Genomic DNA, 17,493 nt, shown 5'->3' with positions numbered 1-17,493 from the left:
CCATCCCCCTAACACACACACACACACGCACGCACACACACGCACACACACTCTTGATAATAACAAGACCACCAACTGATGCTTTCCCACCCTCAAGTCACACAACAAATAGTATGTATATTTTTGATGTTTTTTTTTCTAAATGCCTTTCAGCAAGCAGGAAGCACTTTTTTCCTAGTGCTGCTTTAATGGCCACTTCACCTTTTGTGAAGTTGTTTGTCATTTGTGTGTAACACAGGACTGCAGTGAGAAATCTGCCAATTCAACCCGCCTGTTAATGACGTGATGCAAAGAATACAGAACTAGAAAAGTGGAGACAAATTCACAGGTCCTCAAAATGCCCTTTTCACAGCAAAGTACAAATTGTCCAAACATGGCTACTTCAAATCAAAATGGTTGTTTGACTTTCTGCATGAGACTTTATTTTAATAGACATGCTCGTCAAATTGTGTGTCAATTGGTCATACTTGTGTACTTGCAAAGGATGTGTGCGCAAAGATGTTGAGGATGGGAAAAAGTCAAGCTGACAGCTATGTACTTTTGTCTCCAACATGTCATCATTACTATGGTAACATGTGGAGACCACAGAACATGATCCAATGTGAAGAGTCTTCACTGACACATCCACTAATTCTCCCATCGTCTCCATGGCAACAGAATAATAATTAATCCTTCTGTGTTGTTGCGCGAGTGTATGCGTGTTCCAGCGGGGAATTCAAGGAACGCTAAGTTATACACTTACTGAGACACGATCCACACACATACATCCACATGCACAATGGGAACAGGAAACACAATGTTAGAAACAAAGAGGTTTCTGTCAAAAACACACACACACCATCCATCTTCTATGGCACTCTTCCAGGTTAAGGACGTTGGAGCTTATCTGGTTTGTCATCTGAGGTTGGGTTCACACTGGAATGGTCGCCAGACAATGTGGGGCGCATACAAACAATGAAATGATTGCCATTTAAACACATTACTGTAAACTGTATAATATTAGGGCACCAAAAGATTGATTGTTTATTATTTCAGCACTTAGACAGTAAAACCCCTTGATAAATATTTAACATTTGACATCCCACCCACAAACGTAGAATGGAGGATGGATTGGATTACGAATTACAACATATGTACGTGACCATGCAGATGGACCATTGATTGAATTAGCAACATGAGTTTACCCGCATGGTTTTTCTTGTATGGCAGCTTTTATAGATTGTTCCCCATCCCACATTGTGGAGGTTTTTGAAGTTATGAACGCTGGCAAACCCGCAAAGTGGCATGAGGTCTCCAGTAATTATGAAGTAACAATACGTTGAATGACATCATCTGCACAATCTGAGGCCTCCCTTTGCGTAATTTTCTTGGAAACGACACACGCTCTGAATCTGGGGCTTAATTTGGCACGCCCGCTCTTGCTCGAGACAAGCTCTGAAGCATCAACGTAATTTCATAAGATCACTAGAGAATGGGAGCGAGAAAGTTGCCGTATCTGGTGTGCGAATTGGCTTGTGTGCAGCTGTTACGCGAGATAGCATTTAGCAACCAAAGTGATAACACAACCGCCAATCTGAACCTGATAGTAAAGCCATGCCAATCTCTTAGATAACCTAAGATTGACACGGCTAAGGCATTTAACACCCAAACGAATGGGTGATTGAGTACCCAGAAGTCTGACCGGAACCGTGTTAATCGTAGAGAACAACTTTGCACAGCAAAACAGCGAGCAAATTAAAAAGGGTCTGGACTGTGGGGAGCAAACTTTCTCGCTGAACCGGAAACCAGAAATGAATTATGTTACGCTGCGGCTACGCCTTTTGGCAGCCATGAGGCAAGTGGCCTATAAGATTAAAAGTATATCAATAATGTTTGTTGATTTAGCTTTGCTTCTCGACAAGAAAATATAGTCCTTTGCCAAAAAAATGGCTCAATTAAGATTTTTATTTGGAGCTTTGGAATGTTTGTTTTAATCTAACGACAAATTCTGCTTCTTTTCGTGTGTCTGTTTCCATCAAAGCTAGTCTCGCGGCTAGCTTCATTGGCCCAGAGCGGCAGGCTGGTAGCTCGCTACATTAGCGCAGTGACGCCATCCGCGATACTAGCGTGTGGCAGGCACACAGTGGGTTTCCTCCCATGTTCACATTTAGACTGGGTGTGTCAGCCCTCTGACCACACGCATGCACGCACACACGCACAAATACATACACGGCACCAAATGCGTCGTTTTCTAGTCAGACCACACACTTTTATGGCAGCGTGTGTTTTTATGTGAGTCCTTGGGGACAATGTTTATGGTTTCGGAACATTGTTGTGGAAGGACAGAGCACTAGAACGTGGCAAGAACGCATGCGAGTGAGTGAGTGTGTGTGTGCACGCGTGTGTGTACTGCATGTATGTTTTTGAGAGAGCTTAACTCATGCCAAGAAGACACACACACACACATATGCACATACCCACACACAGTCACACACACACTGTGCTGGGTAAACATTTGTTAGTGACCGACAACTTTTCAGCGCATGTCGTGAAGATGTGTCTGTAGTCACATGACAGTCACATCATAATATGAATCAATCAAATAAGAAATACGAGAAATATTTCACCCCGTTTCCCCTTTGCAAAAATAAGTGCGAGAGTGTGTGTGTGGTCAGTACAGCGTGTCTCCTCTCTACCCTGTGCTGTTTGTTTTGAAAAGATGTGTGAACACACACACACACACACTCCCACAAACATACACACTCTTAGAGCCAATCAGCCAACATTTGAGTTCTCTCACTATCGCTCCATCAAATTTAGTTACTCTATTACTGTCTCCTATGCCCCCGTGCCCCCCACTCTCCCAGACCTGACATCAAGATGGGTGTGCGCTTGTTGGGTTGGTGCATTTGTTTTGCGGTCTGCACACACAGGAAACGGGAGCTGCGCACATGCACGTTCGATCTTGTGGGTTTTTCAAACATCTGGTGTATAACCATGACAACTTGTCCATTGTTCCACTGTGACACTAGTAGTAACCGGATTTATTTTGGCAGTATAATTTATTCATTCATGTCATTTTTAGCAGATTCCGTAGTTCAAAGAGATTGTAATATTGTGTGTCTATATGTGTTGCTGCACTGTTTGTGTTCAAATAGCCATTAAAACACTCAATAAAACATCACCACAATGATGCTATTCGTTAGCTCAGTCTACGGTATTTCCTATTACGTTAGCATGAAGCAGGCGACCTTAAAGGCAATGCTATGTGGTTGTTTTAAATATGCAATAATTCTCTTTGTTTTTGGTTTAATATAACAATAAACTTTTAACTGGAAGTATCATTAGAATAGTTTGAAGCCGCTTTTTTTCTTGTGAAGATTTGTTCACTATGCCAAACTGCTGTTTGCTGTTAGGCGAGTTGAGTTGAGTTCACTGCGATCTTATTTCAATATTTTGCTTACAAGTCAAAAGAAAAAAAAGTTTATCTGAATGATGACTCATATCGCAAAAAACTCGAAGTAGGCTCATTTAGTATCTGAAGAGGCCGCTGTACTACAGAATCGGGAAGTTAATGTTTAAAAGAACAAAACAGTTTCAAAGCTTGTTTGGCATCAGAAAACTAAGGAAAATACCAAATAGGAAAATAACGTCATTGTCCTTTGAGGATTTTATTTTAAGGCCGTATCACTCAGGCCTAGTCACCAGCGTGGTTAGAGTTGAGTACATCAAATGCATCAAAATTATAATCCTCAAAAAAGAACTCACCTTCTTCAGCTGGCCGCTGCGTGTCCCCACAAAAACCACCGTGTGCTCGCCGTATGTGTACGCCGCCACGGCGCCCATACCCTCCGTGCGGTCCTCAAACAACGGACTTCCTTCGATGACCCGCAGACCCCCCAGTGGCTGATTCAATACCAAACCGCAGAAGTCGTCTCCAATCTGCTTCGGCTGACAAAAAACAACACACAACAGCTCGAACGTTGTTGTTTTTTTTTTTAAAGGAGTGCCGTTTGATAAGATGTGACGTGACTTACTGTATGGATGCAGGGCAGCTCCTTGTTGAGTAACCACGGCAAGGAGAGGCGGCCTTCCCCACGGTAGCAGGAGCGTATCCGCTCTCTCATGGCCAAGTTGATGTCGTGCAGCGTGAACAGACACAGGAGCGTCTCTCTGGGGGGGTTCGAGCGGTTCTTCTGACCCTGAATAACGTACACACATGCGAACAACCGGTCAAAAGGAGTGACATCATCTGGAGGTGGAGCGTGACCAAGGAAATCAAATATGTAATTAGCTCTCCACGTACCACCACTACAATGTCCAACATTAAAATTGAAAAGTGTGATAGGCCAAAGTGTTCATCAAAAACGAGACAGACCTAACATGGAATATCATTGTAAGCCGCTGTACTCTAACATTATGCCTAGTTTGAAGATTGAAATGCGTTTAAATAGAGGAAAATGAAATACTGTACTTAAATAATGATTCAATTAACATGTGTTGAAAGTAATTACTACACATTATCTCAAAATACATGTTTAAAAAAAACAGTTCATCGGGACTGTCATTTCAGTTTCATTCATTTAAGTTGACAGCACGTGGCAAAATGGCCGCCCCCCAGAGATGGATAAAAACGGGTGGATTTTTACTACTTAATTCATATTAACACACAGTATTAACCAGAATGGTGTGTTTCGACAAGTGGGGCCATGTAAAAAATATTAATATATAAATAAAATGTTTGACTTGACTTCCCCTTTAAATTTTAAGTAGCTACTGCGAAGAACTTTGCCACAAACAACAAACTGTGCACCATTAGAGAGACATCGCGAACCCCATTTTGACAATCACTGCAAAAAGTCACCTGAGAGAAGATGACAAACAGAACATCGTCATCCTCCGACAGGCCAAGTGCCTGAGCCAAGCGACGTCCCGGTTTCTGTTTGTAGGCGGCCTGGACCAGTCGGTACTCCACACCGTCCTTGGTGCATCCTAGAGGGAATTCCACGTAGGAGTAGAACTCTGTGTCATTGGAGCACATCCTAACGATCTTGGAGGTGAAAAATTTCTCCCCGCCGGCATCCATTTGTGTCAGCTGTGTGTCCAGCTGCAGCGTTAAGAAGTAGACGTAAGTGCGGCTGGAGAAGCCGTAGACATAGTAGATGTCGAAGGCCGGGTAGAGGGACAGCGTGTCCGAAGGGATCTTGATCTGCGATGACACAAACTCGTCCTGGTAGACCAGCGAGAACATGTTAACGCTCTCCTCATCGGCCACCAGCTTCCTGCTGGACAGCGTGGGGAAGTACTCCGATTTTCCGTCGATGGCGGCGCCGATAAAGAGGCGACTGCCACCCCTCGCCGTTTTCTTTCTCTTAGGGTCATTGGTCCAGTCGTCCTCACCGACAACAACACCTAGACAGAAGGGTTATCGTTACCATGGTAACACCAGCTGACCAACACATGGGCTTATCCTAGCCGAACCTTCAACCGTGATTTACAGTTCACTACCATTATCCGCCAATGTGACCGCACTTGCTGATGTCACCTACTGATTTCACTGACTATTAATTCCGCCTTGATTCCATTTTCTATTCCGCTTATAGAAAGCGGAGCCTATACCAGCTGAGTTCTTGTAGATGACACGCTGCACTGTTTCTTTCGCCAAGTCCTTGAAGACAGTCATTCACACTCGCCCCTGATCTGGCTTCAAAACCCAAACAGCATTTTGATAGCTGCTGGTGTGAATAGAAGCCCCACCTACCTGCCATGCCATCAGCCTCTCTGGCACCAGACAGGTAGTGTTCCTTGCGGTGGTGAGGCTCCCCCAGTTTGAAGAGGTCCTCCAGTCGGAGGAACTGACACACTCCCTGCCAGATGGATCCACATGCCACCAGCCTGTTACCAGTGTAGTCCACCAGCAGAAGCTTGTTTACGTTGTCCAAAGAGTCCAGGCTGGAGAAATACACAAGTAAGCCGACAGGCAGACAAATACACAGACACACAGACAATTGCGGCCCTTAAGGTGAGACAGACCGGTGAGCACAGGCCCTGACGCTAGGTGGGGGGTAACACTTGGCGTTGTCCTCCACCGGTCCAGTCATGTGACTCCTCATCTCGGTCAGATTGGCCGACAGCTTGAGGACTCGGTTGACGGCTCCGACGAAAACCTCGCCTGTCCTCTTGTGGACGGTCAGGTGGGTGAGGGAGGTGTCAAACACCCGGTACGCCGCTCGGCCACCTGCCGCCACCAGGGGGGCAGGCGGTGCTGCCGGAGCACAGAGGAGGAGGCGCGGCCAGGAGAGCAGGAGGAGCAAGAGGATGGGGAAAGGAGAGGGAAGCATGGTGGGAGATGGACCAGACGGGAAAGAAAGGAGGGCTCAACAGGTCATGACTGCAAAAAAAAAAGAGAAAAACAAGATTGCCGGCATTAGTAGCAGTGAGAGTGAGCAATCAACTCAATGTAATAGGGTCCACCCAGACTGTTCACCCTTTATGGTTCTTTTACATCTGAATTTGTTGTATATGTGACTAAAAACGTCCTCACGGGTGGTACTACGCAAATAACAAGTGTGACTGCAGGTTGATGGATGGTCAAATGAAATTGAAGAGCACTTCAGAAACACACACACAGGTCCATCTGCTCGACCCCTCCTCTCTGGGGTTCCCCTCAGCCCGGCAGGCTAATTAGTTAATGTGCTGATCTTTCACTGCTTTCTTGGGCTTCAGTGTGTGTGCCTGTGTGTGCGCTGCCATGACTGCTGCGCTGGACTAAAACTTTATTAAGGTGGCATGGTGGTGGATTCCGTCTCATTAACCACTAATCATCTCGACGGCGATGCAAGCAAGCGGGAAGCAATGGCGTACATATGCTAACTAGCGCATCCGCTAAGATGATAAGCTTGCTAGCTTGTGGCTTGTTTCTGCATCTGTTCCTTATGCTTTAATCCAGAGGTTGGCCTGGGCACACTTTAATGCTCAATTAGACATTTTAGAAATGAGACCAACAGACCAGGTCATTAAAAAAAATATATTTTTTAAGGGTATTATTTAATATCATTATAATATATTTAATCATGCGTATGTGTAATAACTGCTAAGAATCATGTCATTTAGGTGTTCAAATTGGTGAACTTGTTCCAGCTTGCAGGGCTTTCCTTTCACCCAAAATACATTTAGCCAATATTCGGGTTAAGGTCCAGATTTCGGTCAACCTAAACATTGGGCGTAACCGCTGCATTTGAACGAACAATTGCACTAAAGTAGTGATGCAAATATCATGTATAGAAAATAATGTGAAAATATCATGGAGAAATCAATCTATTCAAGCTGGGCTCGTGATGGTGAGGATGACGCGCTTACAACTACGTACTTCCATCTTAACCCAGCTGGGTGAGACAGACGGTCGCCCCAGAGCGCCTGGGTTCTTTTCGAGGTTTCCTCCTTAGAAGGAATTTTTCCTTTCCTCCGTTGCCAAGTGCTTGCTCATGTGGGATTCCATTGGTTTTATTTAATGTATTAAAAGTGTGGTTCTTGACCTGCTCAATGTGTTAAGGGCCTTGAGATAACTTCTGTTGCGATTGGCTTGAATTGGCTTGACTCCCTGCACATAAAATGAGCCAATTCTACCCTTGGCAAAATATTGAGACCAAACCCTGCTACAAATAGTGTAGTAGTAGTGAAAACCGGCCAAGAACTGCCCTCCATAAATGTTGATTATTGCTTATATAAATATTTCAAAAGCCATAATGTACCACAAATTCCCCTTAAATGACAATTTCATTTCAAAGTCGTCATACTGCATTAAAATTGAAAATAAATTGCTAGTTAGACAGACAAAGCTTGTCTTTCAGTCAAGATCATTCCTTAACACATTCCCGATTAGACAGGGCATTTTGGTGGCATTTCCGAAAGAGCACAAAGACTACAAACAGGTGAGATTTTCCAGCAAAAAAGCGGCAGGGATAGGGTCTCCAGAAATGAGAATGACAATTTATGAATAGTTCATAATATCTCAAATAGCTCAAATATGTGGATAACTATTGTATGCTGAAAACAATTGTCAATAATTCGTGATAATTGTGGTAGATATTTGGACAAAAATATCACAGATGAAGATACTTGGAAACTCTTAAAATGCACAAGGTCTCCTTGAATAATCTCTCTCTCTCTCTCTCTCTCTCTCTCTCTCTCTCTCTCTCTCTCTCTCTCTCTCTCTCTCTCTCTCTTGCAGGTCAAGGTTCATGAAGAACGGAAAAGAAAAGGGCCAAGTGATTGTTTCCTTTCAGTTGTCCAGCACATCCTGTCTTCAGGATGTGTATGTGTGTGAAATGTTAAAACTCTCACAGCACTGACAATAAGCATGCAACGAGATGAACTTTGACCCCAGCCACCTGCAACATGTGATCGGCACAGGTCTCGCTTGAAAAAACAAATGCACACAAACGCAATCAATATTATAATACTGCATCTTCCCCTTAATAATGAGATGATGAACATTCTAGCGAGCAGATAAAGGAAATCTGATTAGCACTGCTCAAATGACATCATGAAAGCACACACGCAAACAATCACATGCAGTAAATTTCCAATCAGGTTACCTTTGGGTGGCGGAACATCAGTGGTGTGCCCTGAAGGCCATGAACCCCCCTTGCTAGCCTAAATCCTAAAAAAAAGTACACTGACCTACATAGACAACTTTCATGATGTGGAATCAATATATTTCCAGCTTCAAGTCATGTGAGTGTGTTTTTTCTTGTCCCATCACATTTCAGATTCTATGTTTTGCCATAACTATCAAAACTTCCCAGGCCTTCATACTCGGGACAATGCCAAATAGACATAAGAGAAAAGGCTGTTGTTGTTTTTTGGGGTTTTTTTTCAGCAATTTGAACCAATCAGTTTCCAGATTCAATAAACAGTGCCAGCGAGAAGGCTCAGCATTTTTCCATCCTCTGTCCTCTGTCAAGTAGGATTTTCCCTAATTAGGTGAATCTGGTGACTGAGTAAGAAGAGATGTTAAACATGATGGACATTATTAAAATGTCATTTAAAGGCAGATTTTTTTTTCTTTTAACTGGACAACGTGAAGATAATGCTTGCAGCCAGATTAGTTACCCGGTAAATTATATATTATTATATAACGTTAAAAAAACACCACTCTTAACAAAGTGAATGAAATGCTTTGAAGTGATTTTTACCATATTTCTTTATTGATATTAATTAACAAAATTATGAAGAAGCCTTGCTGGAGGTCGAAATGTATTGTGATAAACGAGAACAACAAACAATCTATCGGAATCATCCATCTTTGTTGTTGACATTCGCGTTGAACGCTTCGGAACTGGGAAAATCCGAGTGGGGATGAATCCTGATTTGCCACCCCCTTGGAATGCGCCATATATGTACTATATGTTAGTGTGGGGATTTGGATTTGAATGTCGTAATGGATGACAAGCAGGTATTGACAATTAACTGCTTTGATCACTAGGTTAGTAGCTACTTGTTTCCAAAGGTTACGAGGCGCACACAATTTTTAACCATCCACAATCTCAGAGAGTATTTTCCAACCGAGGGAAAAATTGTGTTGAGCGAAAGCCCACATCAAATTTGCACCGCCCGCCACTGCAGAACTACCGCTGACCGGAACTGAAATTATGGGTTTATGTGTTCCCCCCAGCACTGTATTAGCCTGGCTGGCTGCCAGGCTTTGCTTGCCACCCCACCATGCTAAGGCGGGCTGGCTTCTACGCTGCGCCCAATTTGGGTGCGTAGGCACCCAAATTCCGCAATGAGGCGACTGAAAAGAATTATAGGTTGTACAATCAGCCTCAGTCTCCTGGACTCTAAAAACCATATTCCTAAATATTGAAGCTTGGGGTAAAAATGTTCCCGAGCGCACGCTGGCCAAGTTCCATTGACTTGACTGAGAGCTGCAGCCAAAGCCGCCTCATCGGTCAATGGGCTGACGGTTGTGGCCCCGCCTAGGGGGAAGCGGCAAATTTGGAACGAGGCGTAGGTGGCGGGGGCAATGTAAACAAAAGCAAGGCCGCCCAACTCGTGGTTAATTCGGCTAGCCACTCAGATCTCTGCCGACGAGCCTGTCCACCTGCGATACCAGACCCTAAGTTTGGGAGTCAGGACTGTTGCATTTTATCAACCACGGAAACCTGGCAACCGATCCGATTTCCCAATCTTCAGTGCAACTTTTCTTGAGGCAAATGGCAGCACAGAGTCAAGTTTCATCACCTGAGCATTCCAGTAATGCACAGACTACAAAACTAATCACTTCATTGCATGCATTGGTCGATCGATCAATAGATATTAGGTTATGTATAATAATGATAATAATAATATCATTATTACTACCGTAATTTTCGGACTATAAGTCGCGTTTTTTTTCATCGTTTGGGTGGGGGGGCGACTTATACTCAGGAGCGACTTATATACATATAAATGTTTTTTTTCACTTTTTTGGGGGATTTTATGGCTGGTGCGATTTATACTCCGGTGCGATTTATAGTCCGAAAATTACGGTATTATTATATTGTACAACAAATATTAACACACAAACAACGATAGCCAAAAAATGCTTTGAAATGAAGACAAAACAGTGCAAAAAATTTAAATCACAATTACAATTGTTACATTCCATGATTAAAAATTGGCATAATCATAAAAAAAATATGAATTAATATCCAATGCACTATGTTTGTTTGAACAAGGAAACCATGCATGTTTGGAGTAAGAGAAATTTACATAATTATAGTATTTCAAAGAAATTTATTTGTCTTCATATTTGTATACATTTAAATGTGTTTTTGTTATGTACCAAAGAAACAAATGATTGTTTGAATTACCGTGACTCAATTATGAACAAAATCATTGTGATTTCTATCTTTTTTTTTTCATAATTGAGCAGCCCATTGTTGGAAATAAATTATTACCGCTTAAGTCTGTGGATAGTGTTTGGATCTGCAGAGAAAGATTTAAAGGCCCTGAAAGCACACCACTGATGTGTATATATCGCTGGCGTCTGCTGATGCTACGATTTGGTCAAAAAAAACATTTTTCAAAAGTTGATGCTACTGGCCAATCCACCCGTGAAGGTCTTGCTTTTCAAAAATTATTGGCCATATATGTATGTATATTTTTCTTCGGATTTAATTAATTTGAATAGTTTGGGCTTTGGGAGCGATTTTACATGCTGCTTATTATTAAACATAACTAAAGTTACAGCCGTACTACTGTACCATATCAAATTGAACCAAATTGAATTGTTAAATTTTAAAATTGTTTTATCCCTGAATCATACCAAATATTTTTATGGGGAGTTGCACACCCCTACATTATATACTGGATAGTGTCTATAGAATTGTCTATGCTACACAATTTAATTTATATGTATTTTATACAGTATGTATATCATGTATATACTATTATATCATGTATAGTATGTGTGTATCGACTGCATGTGTGTGTACAGGAGAAAAAGACTCACGCAACCGCAGCCAAGTTGAGACTGTGGAGAAGAAGAAAAAAATACTGCAATGTCCCCAACTTAGAGGCTAATTAGAAATGAGCACATGGATTTAGTTGATCAAAACTGCTTAAGTCATACTTGCTGGAGTGGTTTGAAATGATAATAGGGACATTTGTTCCTATTTTTATGACCGCCGTCAAGCAGTGTCATGTCCTGATCAAGACACACTCAAGTAGCAATGACTATACTATAATTATTATTCATAACTAAGCAATAGGATGACATCATGCATCACACAAGTTACCACCACAGACCATGCATCTGTCCGTGGCTCAACCAGAAATGACTTTTCCTCGAGCTCAATGGATCGCTGTTGGTGACGTCAGACGTGATCAGTCACTTTATCGATGATCACGGAGTGGAGTCACAGGTTGATTGATTGATCGATCGATCGACTGGATCCTTCACGGGGCAATCCGTTTTCATTCAACACTTCAATGCAATGTGACGTGACTTTATTGATCGCTGATAAGCCGCAACACTCCCCTCCCCTCCAGCAGCACATGGAGGTGGAATGACAAACGTGGACCAAGCCTTGGTCTCCCCCAACCCTTCGACCCCCCCCCCCCCCCCCTTTGTTCTTTAATGGATCAGTGTCTGGAGTCCCTCTGCTTGGAGGACACCCCCCCCACTCCTCGCACACACACACACGCGCACACACACACACAGATACCTCCCCCTTTTTATCCCAGCACACGGACTCGCACAGGCATTAATGGTCTCTTTAACCTCCTCCCTTTTTTTAAGGGGGGGGGGGGGGGGGCCGTCCCCCACCAGGCACGAGGACACCAACGTTCCGCGTGTCGTAGGTCAAAGCGAGCAGCCCCACCTGGGTTAATCGCCTCCCTTCTCTGCTTCCCAATGCAATGGAGGGGAAATGGTGAAAAAAAAGCGCACAAAACCACAGCACGATATGAGCGTGGATGCGCGCGTGGAAGCGAGACACCGTCATCCAATGCGACCCCCCACGCCTCACCTCCTTCTATTTTCCACCCCCCAACCTTTCCCTTTCCCACTACCACCACCATGAGTTAGCGGTCGTACCTGGAAGCAGACAGGAGGGAGGGTGTGTGGGGGATTGGAGGTCCAGTTAGCTCGTGAATCCAAAGTGTCTCGTGTTGCGTTCTCCTCTCATGAAGGCTGCTCGAGACCAGCCGGTACGGCAGAGATCAATCGCAAAACGGCTCCGGGGCTACTGGTACCGGTAGCGACGACAACAGGGCGGATAATCCAGAGGAGAGAGATAGACAGCGACGGCCCGCCTGCTCGTTCACACTCAACCTGCTTCGGCACGGCTCGGCTCGGCTCTGTGTGTGTATGTGTGTGAGTGTGTGTGTGTGTGTGTGTGTGTGCGTGTATGCCCCCCCCCCCCCCTCCATGGAACGTGCCACTCCTCTGCTCATACAAGGGGAAATTAAGTTATTTTGCTGAGACATATTTTATGACATACTATTTTAATGTTTGATAACTTGCAATACGACATTCCATGTGTCTTGCGTGGAGTGACGTCATATTTAACTTAAACACGTCACTTTCAAGGCAAAGAACCTCCCCCCAATACTGCGAGTGAATGGTACGCTCCATCCAGATTCTGCTGTTTTCCCCCTCTTTAAGCAGATGTGAAGAGAGGGAGCGAAAGGGAGAGATTGGTGCAGCACTTTGGATGGAGAAAAGCAACATGGACGACACGCACACGCACACACACGCGCGCACACACACACACACTTTCATCACACATTACACACCATTAAAGACAAATATGAGGAGGACAGAAAAATGGATGGATGAACACATATACGGTTCCTAAGGTGCAGAAGACCTTTGGTAAAAGTGTATGATGATGTCACCAAAGACAGAAAGCAACACATTACAGCGCAGCATTACAAGTCCAGTTCACTATGTCAAATACGCCCCCTAGTGGCTGTGGAGTGTATAGAACTTTTTCAGAGTGAAATGGAAATAAAAAGGTTGAACCAATTGAAGTTATACCTAATTAGTTAATAATGGACGGTACATTTCCCTGAGTTGTGTGCAGGCAAGATGGATTTAGTTCAAACACCCTTAGTTCTGACCAGACTGAGTGAGATGATACTTTCTTGGAGCAGAGTACGGATAAGGACAAATAATGCATGGATAAAAATTGGAACATTCACATGGAAATGTCAGGGCACATGTGGTCTGTGGACAGACAAAATGGACTAATCACCAGTAAATGTCACGGTGCATATGTTTGACAGACAAACATTGACACCAAATTCACCTTTATTGACAAGTTAGAGTCTTTGGTAAACTAAGATAATAGGATAAATGCCCATTAATATTCAGAAACAAGGTGTTAATTAAGATGCTAAAGTCTGCTTTATATTCATCAGCTATTTGCTAAGCTTAGAAGATTAATGTTCCTCAATATGGGGGAGAGGGGTAATTGCTAAATTATGGTATTAAACTTCTCTATATCCAAGGATTATTTGTAATTTTTCCAACTTCGCTGTTGGACAAATAATGGACTGGATGTCAATAGGGGAGTGCAACAAGTACACAAGCATTCACACGCACATTTATACATATGAACAATTTAGAGTCTTCATTAAAGCTAACTTGATAACATGTTTTTGATAGCAAAACTGAAATGACGGAAGAGCTGTTATTCAAACCAGCAACCTTTTGACTGTAAAGCAGAGTAGGAAAGCATGACTCTGTCTCAGCCAAACTCAAACCACCTTTTTGGATTCGACTGCTGACTCAGGCATATCCTCGATCATCATCATAGTCCAAAAAACACATTATTCATTGGTCTTTAGGTTTATGCAAAAATAATAAAACGTGTATGAGTGCGTGGGTGGGTGCTGATTACTATGACAACTGCCTCCTCTTCAGTGATGACTGATGGGTCACATGGTCGCAGGGTGTGAGCCAGCAGAACCAGCAGCATTCCTCGGCGGAGGCCCCGGCCCAAAATAACGTCTGCTGACTTTTAAGGTTTCAACATTGGGGCCTGTAATCATTCCACCGCTTCTCCCCCTGTCATTTTCTTCACTTGATGTTTTCATTTTTTTTCCACTTTAACACACGCGCACACGCACGCGCACACGCACACAAAGAGGTGGGCTGAGAGGAAAAGAAGGAGGGAAGGAGACAAAAAAGATGGCCAGGAAAAAAGAACCACAGATGAGGAATGCTTACTTCTGTGGTTGGAAGAAGCAGGAAATGACATCGTGACAAGGACCTCTACTTCCCATGCAACATGGACACCTCTCAAGACTGTCTCCAACCCGTGACAGAGCAGCAGAAAAGGAGGCTGGGCAATGGTGATGATGAGGTTGTTGCCGTGGTTACCAATGAGCTTCACTTTGACCTGATTGTTTAAAAAATACAACAACAAGCAGGGGAAACTTGAAAGAGGAGCTGCTCTGTTGCCTAGCAACAAGCTCTGCTTTCGAAATCACATCATGACGTAAAATCGAATCATAGCGCTCGTTTTGTCAGTCTCACGTCTGCTTCCCTCTTCATGTATGTGCATGCTATGCTGCAGCTTGTGTGGACAGGCTACACGCTACCTTCCTAAATCCTTCTCAGTGTCGTTGCTGACATGCCAAATGATTCCATAATGTGTCTAATATGTACGGAAGAGGATTAGGGCCAGTGAAGAAAAAAAAATGGGGGGAGGGGGGTGACAGGATTCTAACATTTTTACTCAGAATTCTGACTTTATTCTCAGAATTCTGACTTTAAAGTTCTCAGAATTCTGACTAAAGTGCTCACTTTAAAGTCAGAAAGTGGGAATTTTCACTTTAAAGTCAGAATTCTGGCTTTATTATCAGAATTCTGACTTTATAGATTACATTAATTACTTACTTTAGAGATTAATGTTCATCTTTATTCAGGGCCTAGTGATAATAATAGTGATAAGATGAAGATTAAATGCTCATGTTTATGTTTCAGACAAAGATGTGCGACAAAAATGTGTTTTATTTTAGACACAAATGAACATACATGGTATAAATTTTGAATAATGTCATGTCCAGCCAGCAGGTAGCGGCCTTGGTCCTCTTGGCTTCTGTACACGGTTGTTAAATTCTAAAACAGAACCCAAATTATATGCCATTAACAGATTTTAAATTGACATGAAATTGTTATAAGATGCTACATTATCTTACATTTAGCAGATCTTTTTTTTTCCTTGCTCACTTTCACTTGTCACCTCTTTTCTTCCTTCATGTTCTTCCCAACTCACTAATTTGTTGCCTCTTTTCCTCCCTCATTATGTTTTTTTCTTGTTCAATTGTCATGACTTCCTTTCCTTTGTTGACTTCACCTCTTTACTTGTTACATCTTTCCTTGTTCACATGTCACCACTTTCCTCATTTTTCACCTCTTTTTTTCTTTGTCTAAGTTCCAAACTTACTTCTCACCTATTTCCTCATTCACTCATCACCTATTTCCCCGCTCACTTGTCACATCTTTCTTAGGTAGATCGGAAAACATCAGAAGACTGTCCACTGACCGAGGCTGTCACGCACACACGTGTTGTTCATATCAGTCACCGAAGTGGACAGGTCTTCGTAATCGGCGTACGTGCCTGGAAGGAGAGTGTTACAATAATAATAATAATATTAAAAACAATAATAATAATAATGCACCTAAATCTCGATTTTACGTCGACTTTGGTCCAGGATTTGGGAATCGCAATAACCCCGAAAGTGCGTTGTATAGAAAGTCCTGATTTTTAGAAAGACATGTTTTGGGGCAGCCGAAGGGGTCTGTTTGTCGTCCATCACTGTGAATGCTCACCACACATCCATGTCTGTCGACATTTTATTAGAAGAGAAATAATACGCAGATGACAGTATCTGGCAGATTGAGTAAGTCATTTTGATGCTATATGAATTGGATGGAAGAGAGAATCAAGCAGCCACTTATTCTACGACTGTCTACACTTTTTGAGTGTGTAGATGAGGCGCTTCCGCAAACTTCCCTCTTTCCGAATCAAAAACGCATTTATTCCGCTTTGTACCGTCCTTATATCATCCATTTAAAATACTACTTGAAAATGTATTTATGGAAAAAAAATTGGGGTCCATGATTAAACTCTGTTAGAGAGAACGTCGCGTAGGATCGAAGAAAGTAAAATTGAGATTTAGGTGTAAATTTCTGTGAATATTCAGTATTTTGAGGGATTTGAATTGATTGAGAACTGTACAAATATAATACAATATAAAATTAAAGAATTTTGCTCTTTATTTTTTGCATTCTCACAATCAAAGTATAATTTGTATTGATAAAGCGCCTTCCAAGCGAACAAAGAACACTTAATAAGAATGAGACTTTGCTAACATGCTGGGTGGGTTGGGTTGCTCATTACCTGACACCTGCGCCGCACCAGCGCTAACAGTTAATCCCGCTAATCCCGTCGTGCATTTGGCAGTACAAGATGAGCTCACACCGCTCTCTGGAGTTCCGACCATGCTGTACAACGGCACTGCTATCGTCGGTGGATCGTTGTCATAGTGATGGGAGCTGTGCAACATTCTTGCAACCGTCCAGAGAAAGGGAACAGGAAAAGAGGTGATGATTGAAGGAGGGAAGAAGAAAATAAGGGATGTATGATATATGAATGGCTGCATTACCTGTTTTCAGGCGGTGGGTGTGGTTTAGGCTTGTTGACGACAGCGTACGTCACCTCACTCATGTCGTCACTGATGTTGCAATTCTGCGCGGTGAGACAAGACAGGTCAGCCATGCGGAAGCAAACTAAATTGAATCGTTCTTTTTTCACCCCTTGCTTACTTGTTGGGTATGCACATTATGAGGAAAATGCTCAATGTAAATTATGAACGGCAGACATAAAACCCATATAATTCTGAATAAACAATGCTTCCTTGTCAACTAGTCACCTTTTTTCTTCTTCCTCCTTTCTCTTTGCTTCATCCTTCCCTGTTCTTCTCTGTTCTCTTTCTGTCTTTATGTTTTAGTCC

General features: G+C 42.8%; 1 protein-coding gene across 1 annotated transcript in view; it reads right to left on the bottom strand.

The window, feature by feature from the left end:
• The window catches only part of plxna3 (plexin A3), a 31,651-nt gene extending 18,815 nt beyond the window's left edge, over nucleotides 1–12,836 (bottom strand). The window contains exons 1-6 of the mRNA XM_061301579.1: nucleotides 12,563–12,836; nucleotides 6,013–6,370; nucleotides 5,741–5,931; nucleotides 4,844–5,391; nucleotides 4,017–4,181; nucleotides 3,748–3,930 (exon numbers count right to left, since the gene is read on the bottom strand). Coding sequence (XP_061157563.1) covers nucleotides 3,748–3,930; nucleotides 4,017–4,181; nucleotides 4,844–5,391; nucleotides 5,741–5,931; nucleotides 6,013–6,320 — 1,395 coding nt within the window. The 5' untranslated portion in view covers nucleotides 6,321–6,370; nucleotides 12,563–12,836. The remainder of the gene's footprint in view (nucleotides 1–3,747; nucleotides 3,931–4,016; nucleotides 4,182–4,843; nucleotides 5,392–5,740; nucleotides 5,932–6,012; nucleotides 6,371–12,562) is intronic.
• Between the last annotated feature and the right edge of the window lie 4,657 nt (nucleotides 12,837–17,493).

The sequence above is a fragment of the Syngnathus typhle genome, linkage group LG2, assembly GCF_033458585.1.
Source record: "Syngnathus typhle isolate RoL2023-S1 ecotype Sweden linkage group LG2, RoL_Styp_1.0, whole genome shotgun sequence".
Classification (NCBI taxonomy): Eukaryota; Metazoa; Chordata; class Actinopteri; order Syngnathiformes; family Syngnathidae; genus Syngnathus; species Syngnathus typhle.
The sequence above is the reverse complement of the archived record's forward strand: the minus strand, read 5'-3'. Positions and strand labels throughout refer to the sequence as shown.